The sequence below is a fragment of the Hoplias malabaricus genome, chromosome 17 (genome assembly GCF_029633855.1).
Source record: "Hoplias malabaricus isolate fHopMal1 chromosome 17, fHopMal1.hap1, whole genome shotgun sequence".
NCBI lineage: Eukaryota > Metazoa > Chordata > Actinopteri > Characiformes > Erythrinidae > Hoplias > Hoplias malabaricus.
In genome coordinates, this window is record NC_089816.1 from 10,880,793 (window position 1) to 10,889,220 (window position 8,428).

Consider the following 8,428-nt stretch of genomic DNA (forward strand, 5'->3'; position numbering starts at 1 on the left):
CCACTCTGTCAGTGAATAAGTCAGAGCTTGATGACTTAATTACCACTGCATAAGGGGGTTATGTGGAAAAAAAACTGTGTTATCTGCCTCTCACACATGTGACCATGCTGTAAACATCTGCAAAAGAGACCCACCCATAGGGCTTTTCATAATTACTGTAGAAGATGTAACAGTCTGGCAGTGACAGAAAATAGAGACAAGTTCTGATATTTCATACCTCAAGTCTGTCCATTCATTTAGTGCCAATATGCTGACAGGGGAAATCTGACACCTGTAGAGAAGCAAGTCTGTTTCGAAGGATTGTATATCTCACCCAGGTTTATTGTCACGGGGACATTTCTACTAAAGTTGTTTTGGTTATTTCTCTGTGAAGTTATCAAGATCTCATGTATGTCTATTTTTATCTAGAGCAGACACTTCTTTAGGGCTGTCTTAAAGAGATAATCAAACATGCCATGTCTATATGTTAACAGACATTGAATTTACTGAATTCAGACCACTCAGGGTGGTTTTATTTTTAAAAAGTTTAGGTACATTTTTGAAGATAAATTTAGGACTTGTATATATTTTTTCAATAATGTAATTGAAATCTGGGCTCACAAGTCTACAGCATATATCTTTAGCGTGGAATGTTTTTCTTTGCACACACCCCTCTGGGTAACACTTTACAATACGGGTGCACAAATAAGCATATATTAATACGTCATGAATGATCTCCTCATAGTATATTAATACATACATTAATGCTTAATATATCAGGAACTAACAAAGGATATGCATTAATGACCACATTACTCATACACAAATCGCCATTAGCAAGGGTAAACATTAAGTATCAACATCTTGTTAATTCAATCTCTTAATTAACACTATGACTTGCCTTATTAATTAACACTTTGTGGGTTAATCTAATTATTTAATTAATTATTGTGGCCAATAACAACCCTAAAGTCAAGTGACTTTATATAAGTAATTACAAAACTTGTAATAAACTCATAATAATCACTTAATCGCAATGTCCCTGCCTATAATTTTGCCTACATCAATGCACAAAGATATGTAACACACAGTATCCAAATACATCCAATATGTAATGGGTGTTAATTAATAAGGCAAGTCATAGTGTTAATTAAGAGATTGAATTAACAAGATGTTGATACTTAATATTTACCCTTGCTAATGGCGATTTATGTATGAGTAATGTGGTCATTAATGCATATCCTTTGTTAGTTCCTGATATATTAAGCATTAATGTATGTATTAATATACTATGAAGAGATAATTCATGACGTATTAATATATGCTTATTTGTGCACCCGTATTGTAAAGTGTTACCCCTCTCTGTAATGAATATATTTTAAGAACAGGGTTTTCTGCTGAAAAATACAGCTCCCAGCTATCCTACAACTTTACATCATGCAAGAAATATATAACTATTGAGGTATCTGGTTTCTGTTACCACCTCTGTGAATAGCTTGGTGTGTTCATTTGTAGACCAAGCATTATCCAGAGATTTGGGGTCAATGAAAGTTCATAGCAGATTGTTTGAGGCAGCAGACTTCACTGTGGGAAAATTTTTCCACCTTTTATTACGTTATAAAGATGATAACATTTCTCATAATTATCATTATATATGGCAGACAGAACAGGGTGTAATTTATATCAGGTAGCAAGTCATAAATGCGATTTTTCAAAATGATTAGCTGGCAAATCAAAATGATGATCTCAGCGCTAGACTGGGAATACTTCACCATACATAAATATCCAGCCAATAGTATCCTGTGTGCAGGACAACTGACGAAGTACCAGATGACGACCAACACAAACGGCAACAACAGAAAAACCGTTAAAAAATGTCTGATTTGACATCTACAAGCTAGACCAACAGATTTGCCTAAAAGAGTGGACAGTGAGTGCACGCAGTGCTTAAAAACTCCACCAACTCTGTGTCTGATCCACTCTTTAAGTCACTGCAGCGCTGAGAATGATCCACCACCCGTATTATACCTGCCTTATTTTAAAATTCACTGAGGTTCCTGGCGCGTTAAGAACGGTGAAAATGGGTTTGAGACCAAGTGTTTTGCACTGCGGCGCTTTTCCAGACATTATGGGTTAGAAAGGATCGAATGGAGAGCAGAAAACAACGCGAACTCTTGGAAGTAGCAATGTTGCTCTTATGGTATATGTTTTGATCCTGATAACGCCACTCAGGTTTTCTCGCGATGCTATTGGAGCACAGGCTCTGGAGGCTGTGTCTGAAACAACGCCCCCAAAATGCACACATCTGAGGGAAAGTTGTGCTCTGAGCTTCAGGTCCTTCAGTGTGGGGACGTAGCAAGAGGGGGTAGGTCTGTAATGTCGCTGAACGTTTAAGGAGCATCTGTCCTGAAGCCGAATGAACACAGTGTTTACCTCAGACTAAAGTGTCGTCGAGTAAGATGACTTTCTTTCAGCTGGATGATTTTCTGGCGGGATGGATTGGAGGTGAGGTTTTTAAGCGTAGTTATTTCAGGTAGTCTTTAGACTCGGTTGCTTTGGGGCATGAAACCGGCGAACTTGAGAATAAACAGAAATTAAACAAAAAACGAAGTCTGATTTCGCAAGAAACACACCACAAACTACACGTTTGACCATGCCATATGTTTAAACCTGTATATGCTGAATACAAACTGCTTTATCTTAGAAAACTGATCCTTCACCAGCTTAAATTAACAACAGCGAATGAAAGGCACGGCTTAGTATGATGATCTTTTCCTCTGAATAAAAGGCTCCAAACTTTTTTATTTTTAAAGGAAAGTCTGGAAATAGAAATCACAGAAGTATTCGAGCCTTGAGGGGCGTTGCTGCACCTTGTTTACTTGCGTTTTTCTGTATTTTTTTTTTTTTTTTTTTTTTTTTCGCAAACCGCCCATTACAGTAAAAACAGTTGCTTGGAATGTACATGATGATATATGTGCACTGGTGTGGTATGTGCAGATATATATTACACGAGTGCTTGCCAAGATAGGCCAGATGGACTGTCATTACAGTGCTGTAAATTTAATTCATGTGGAAACTATTCTTTTGAATCCAGTAGAATACAATCAATGGTGTATTTATGCAGATAAAGTAAGCCCCTTTCACTTTGAAAAGCCTGTACACAGGACTACAGAAGTGGCAGAGTTTCAAGTTTGTTTGCACTGTGGGCTTATTTGGAGGGGGGGGACTAGGCATCCAGGGGGGCTATACCGGCCTATGGCCAGCTACCCTAAAAATCCCTCCTGAAGTAGTGTCCAAGTGAGCTTGTTGGCTTTATGGCAATCTTTCAGACTTGTTATGTGCCTGTGCATTCACCCTAAAACACACAATGTATGGTATTCATCAAAGAGGACAAAGTGGTATTCATGAGTCCGTTGGTGGGACGTCCACCCACAATGCTGTCATAAAAAACTGCTCGTCCTCTCCAATAGCATGTGGTGTCCTGCTTAAAATAATTCAGCAGGTTATTTTCCACAAACACAATGCCTCTTTCTGTGGTTTCAGGTGCCTCCAGTGTGATTGTTGGACATCCACTTGACACAGTTAAGGTATCCCAAGTCCTCTTTATAACAGAAAAATGAGCAAAGATCCCGTTTCATGTGTAAAAATAAAAATGATCAACTATAAAAGACATTTATATAGGTGTCCTTCCCTATGATTTACCTGTAAAAAAATACATAATTCTAAAAATATTAGAAAACTTTTGTGTCTTTAAAATAAGTTAACATGAGTAAATTAGAGGTAGTGTATTGGGAGTGTAGGAATAAATATTGTATAAATGCTTATGAAGTTATACATACTGTGTATTTGTGAATTACAGTTGTGAGAGTCCAAATTTAAACAAACATATAAGTATATAAAATTAATTCATGTAAAAACTGGATAAAAGGGGTGGCACGGTGGCGCAGATCCAGGGACCTGGAGGTTGTGGGTTCAATTCCCGCTCCGGGTGACTGAAGAGTGTGTTCTCCCCATGTTTGCGTGGGTTTCCTCCCGGTGCTCCAGTTTCCTCCAATGGTTCAATGTTGGTAGACTCAAAAGTGTCCATAGCTGTGAGTATGTGAGTGAATGTGTTGCCCTGTGAAGGACTGGTGCCCCCTCCGGTGTGTGATCCCGCCTTGCTCCCAGTGCTTCCGAGTCGGACCCACCGCGACCCTGAAACTGGATGAGCGGTTACAGACAATGAATAATTAAATGAATGAATGGATGAAATGTTGTGGATAATGAGCCTAATGCTAGAAATATGAGCATCATTGAATGGTTTCAGTTTGGAGGCTGTGAGTTTTATGGTTATTGCCTCTAGACTTTGACACGTATGCACTTCTGTGATCTAAGAGTTGTTGGGTTTTACCTGTTTAAAATGTAATTTCTATTTGTATACTTAACAGACACGTTTACAGGCAGGCAAAGGATACAAGAACAGTCTCCATTGTATTATTACCATCTACAAAAAAGAGACTGTAAGTACACAGCTACTGCCCTTCTTTTCATATGTACTACATACCTGTTTCCGGAATGTGCCTGGAGGTATGTTAATGCAGTACCATTCATCAGGATCTGTCACACATGCCTCTGATTTCTGTTAGGTTGCAGGATTTTTTAAAGGTCTCTCCTTTCCACTGGCTAGCATCACACTCTACAACTCTATGGTGTTTGGTTTCTTCAGCAACTCGCAAAGGTTTATTAGCAGACTTCTTCATGGTGATGGGAGGCACCCATCTGGAATGTTGGACTTGACTGTGGCCAGTATGATGACAGGTCTGGTTTCAGTAGGCCTGGGAGCCCCCGTGGACCTGGTCAAAATCAGGCTGCAAATGCAAACACAACCCGTTCTTGCAGGTAGGTCTGAAATTCAAATCAAGTCAAGGTAAGCCTAGTTGTAGTGAAATCAGACATTTCTGACAGTTATTCTGAGCGTTATTTACTCTTCTCCTTTAAAGATTCTCCTTTAACAGTCTGTTATGCCAAAATGTTGGTATCAGTAATGCACTTATATCATGCTACATTTGGAAATCAGAGAGGAATCCAGCTGTTCACAATGTAAACACAATCTCACAATGTAAAAATCACAGTGTGAGATTGATGATGTTAGCTAGGTATCTTACTGTGGGGTAATAGAGCTTTTGAATATTTGAATCATTAAAGCCTAATTTTAGATTCTTAAGAGTGTCAGTTAAAGTAGATCATTGTAAGCCTGCATAGTTTTGAAAGAAGCCAGGACACACAATGTTTATGATATGAAGCACTGAACAGTGTCCCTTGTGGAGAATGTGGCAAAAATCATAGGTGAGTGAGTGAAGGAACATTTGCAGGGGTTGATGACTTATTTTGCATCTAAAAATAGCTTAGCATTGCCTGGTACTCCAAGTTTCAATATCTGTATTCTACAAAGCAGGTTTTCACCTGTGTTTCCTTCACAACATTTAATATGTGGTCTGTGTTAACAGAAAACGTCACACTTGCTGGCAATGGCAGCGTTCCTTTTAGATCAGTAGGACTTCGTACTCAACCTGTCTACAGAGGACCCCTTCACTGCATCAGCAGCATTCTGCAGACAGAGGGAATCCAAGGGCTGTACAGAGGAGCAGGAGCCATGGTGCTGCGGGATGTGCCCGGTTATGCCCTTTACTTCATCCCATATACACTGTTTTGTGACTGGTTAAACCCTAAAGGCGACAGCTCCCCTCACCTCTGCTCCATATGGCTTGCTGGAGGATTAGCAGGTACACACATGCTTGTCCCCAATGTTGTCGTTTTGGCATGTGTTTAGATTAAATTGGTTCAGCGTGTTGGTTCACTGTTTATTAGATTTTTTGTTGTTTTTATAAATCAGACAGACCATAGTTAGGACATCTGAGCCTAAAACATATGGTACAGAAATATTTTCTCAAAAATAATATAGAGGCCAGAGTACAAGACTGTAACACTGACATTTTCTTTGATATAGTAATACCCAGTGGTTGATTGTGATTATAAAGATTATGAAGCCATCTCCTAACTCCTAAATTTTCTTAATGCTGCTTTCTTAATGATGCCAATTTTCTGCAGGATCCATATCCTGGGTTACAGCAACGCCGGCTGATGTGGTCAAGAGTCGACTGCAGGCAGACGCCATGTATGACAGGAAATATAAAGGAGTTGTACATTGCATCATACAGAGTTACAAAACAGAAGGGCTACATGTAAGTTCACCAAACTAAAGGCATAAACCTTAATGTCATGTCATCACAGCATGATGTTCAAAAAGATTACCACTGAAGGCACATTCTTTTTGAGAGGATTGTATTATAGGCCTAGACAGGAAATGACCTATAATGGTACTGTTGCTCAATAAAATAATCAGTAACAAAATGTTCACTTTGGATAAATAGGAGAGATACTGATCTATCTTTACTGGTGTAAATGCCAAACTGGCTGAGATTCATGAGGTCATGCAGGATACCAGACAAGACCAATGCATTTCCATTTCAAATTTTTGAGTTCTTTTGTGTACTTTATATAAAGCCCAAACTTAAGTCTACAGTTTATATGAATTCTTTGCTCACAAAAAAGCAACGCAATGGTGTGCAAATCATTTAAACCTTTTATTTATTTGAAAATTTTACAAAGACAAAATGTCTTTTTTTTTTCTTTGGTTTGCATTTGAGACTAAGAAAATGTATTATTTGCATTACATTTGGGTAGCATCACAGCGTTTTTGATAATACTTTGCTGAAATCACCATTACTGATTTGAAACTATACACATGGCTTCATCCTGTCAGTGGGTGGAGAATCGGGAGCGAGTGCTATGCACACACAGTCACACATGTACAGTCAAATGGTGATTTAAAAAAAAATGAATTTACTTTAATATTTAGGACTTAATTAATATTTGCTCATTTGTTCGTTGTTTTTCTATGAAACCAATATATTCACTATATCTGAATTTGAATTACTCATAAGTCATGTATATATATATATATATATATATATAACAGTCGTCGTTGCTATTTATTTTTATGGTTTTATACATAAACTAATACATAGAAGACTTTATACTTAAACATTCAGGGAAATTTTACAATTTTGATTTTTGAACATTTGAAATGATGAATTTAACTGATTTTAACGTTTGAATATATTGTTCCTTCATCCAGGTGTTCTTCCGTGGTGCCACAGTGAATGCTGTTAGAGGATTTCCCATGAGTGCTACAATGTTCCTTGGCTATGAACTTTCCCTCAAATATTTTCGAAGCCGGTAACAACCTTCCTATTAACAAAGAGACTGATTAGTTTTTCATACGGATAATATCCATCCACTAATTTACTGTTTACCAATGTTAGTTAGTTGTTGATACGTTAATACAGTATCAGTTACATTTCACATATTTCTTATATTAAGAAAGAATCCCATTGAATGGGATTTTATTTACAGGTTTTAAGTTTGCTTTTGCTAGAACATTTTAATATATGTATATACAGAGTTGATATTTTACTTTTGGTTGCGTGAATTCATTATAAGCTTCATTATAAATATTAATACTCCCTTGAAGGTAGTGATCATTGTGAGTCAACAGTTAACACGTCTTAGAGTTCCTTGCATGATTTTATCATTTGTAGATATCAAGATTCAAACATGAGATATTTATATTGTCAATATGTTGCAAATATGTAAACTTAATAAACTGCGTTTATCTAAACTCATGGCATTGGTGCTTTTCAGTCAGTTAAAATGATACATAGCTTTTTTTGTGGTTACTTCATTTAAGCCAAAAGCCTTTTCCTGATCTCTTAGCTGCAGTACCTACACAGATAAAGCTTGTTTTGTAGAGAAAATCTTGCCTGTTATACAAAAAGGAATGGACATTGTAACATTGATTATGGATTTAAGGTTTTGAAAAACATGAAACCAACAAAATGCGGTTAATCATTGATTGTGCTGTTTTCTAAATTTGGAGTTCAAATGCCTTTATCGATCAAAAGTCAAATTATTTATATAATCCAAACTTACATAAAAACAACTCCAGAACAAAAGCATGTCAGGCACAGGGACAAACTTGCATAATCACCAGCCTTGTCCCAACATTAGCAGCTTTGTGCACCCAGTGCTGGTGCCACAGTGTCAGTGTGGTAAGCTTGTGTTGTTTGAGTAAATGTAGATATTCCGTGTCTGTTTCTTATAAGCAAAAGAAAACTCACAATTGCTTTATGCTCCGTAGATCAAGCCTGCTGCATGGTGGTTTATATATAATATATAAGAAAGAATCTTTGATACATCCAGGCCACTGAGTCTCCGCACACTGGCTGTGATATAATAAGAAAAAAATCATTAGGGAAGACGGCTGCTCTTTTAATGCTTTGTTCAAGGACCCTTACAAGAGATGTTCTTGGGTTATAACAGAACTGAACCCTCTATGGGGGCTTCATAG

General features: G+C 37.4%; 1 protein-coding gene across 1 annotated transcript; it reads left to right on the plus strand.

The window, feature by feature from the left end:
* The first annotated feature begins 2,062 nt into the window (after positions 1–2,062).
* Positions 2,063–7,682, plus strand: slc25a48 (solute carrier family 25 member 48). The gene is made up of 7 exons (XM_066649686.1): positions 2,063–2,484; positions 3,523–3,566; positions 4,407–4,478; positions 4,605–4,857; positions 5,466–5,741; positions 6,067–6,200; positions 7,157–7,682. The coding sequence occupies exons 1-7, from the start codon at positions 2,439–2,441 to the stop codon at positions 7,259–7,261; spliced, it is 930 nt and encodes a 309-aa protein (XP_066505783.1). The 5' UTR covers positions 2,063–2,438; the 3' UTR covers positions 7,262–7,682.
* The last annotated feature ends 746 nt before the right edge of the window (positions 7,683–8,428 follow it).

What these genes read in the sequence shown, in the direction of transcription:
- slc25a48 (XM_066649686.1), top strand. Translation starts at nt 2,439, where the DNA reads ATGACTTTCTTTCAGCTGGATGATTTTCTGGCGGGATGGATTGGAG. An exon ending in CCATCTACAAAAAAGAGACT is followed by an intron (nt 4,479 to 4,604) that starts GTAAGTACACAG and finishes GATTTCTGTTAG; the next exon opens with GTTGCAGGATTTTTTAAAGG. An exon ending in GCTTGCTGGAGGATTAGCAG is followed by an intron (nt 5,742 to 6,066) that starts GTACACACATGC and finishes AATTTTCTGCAG; the next exon opens with GATCCATATCCTGGGTTACA.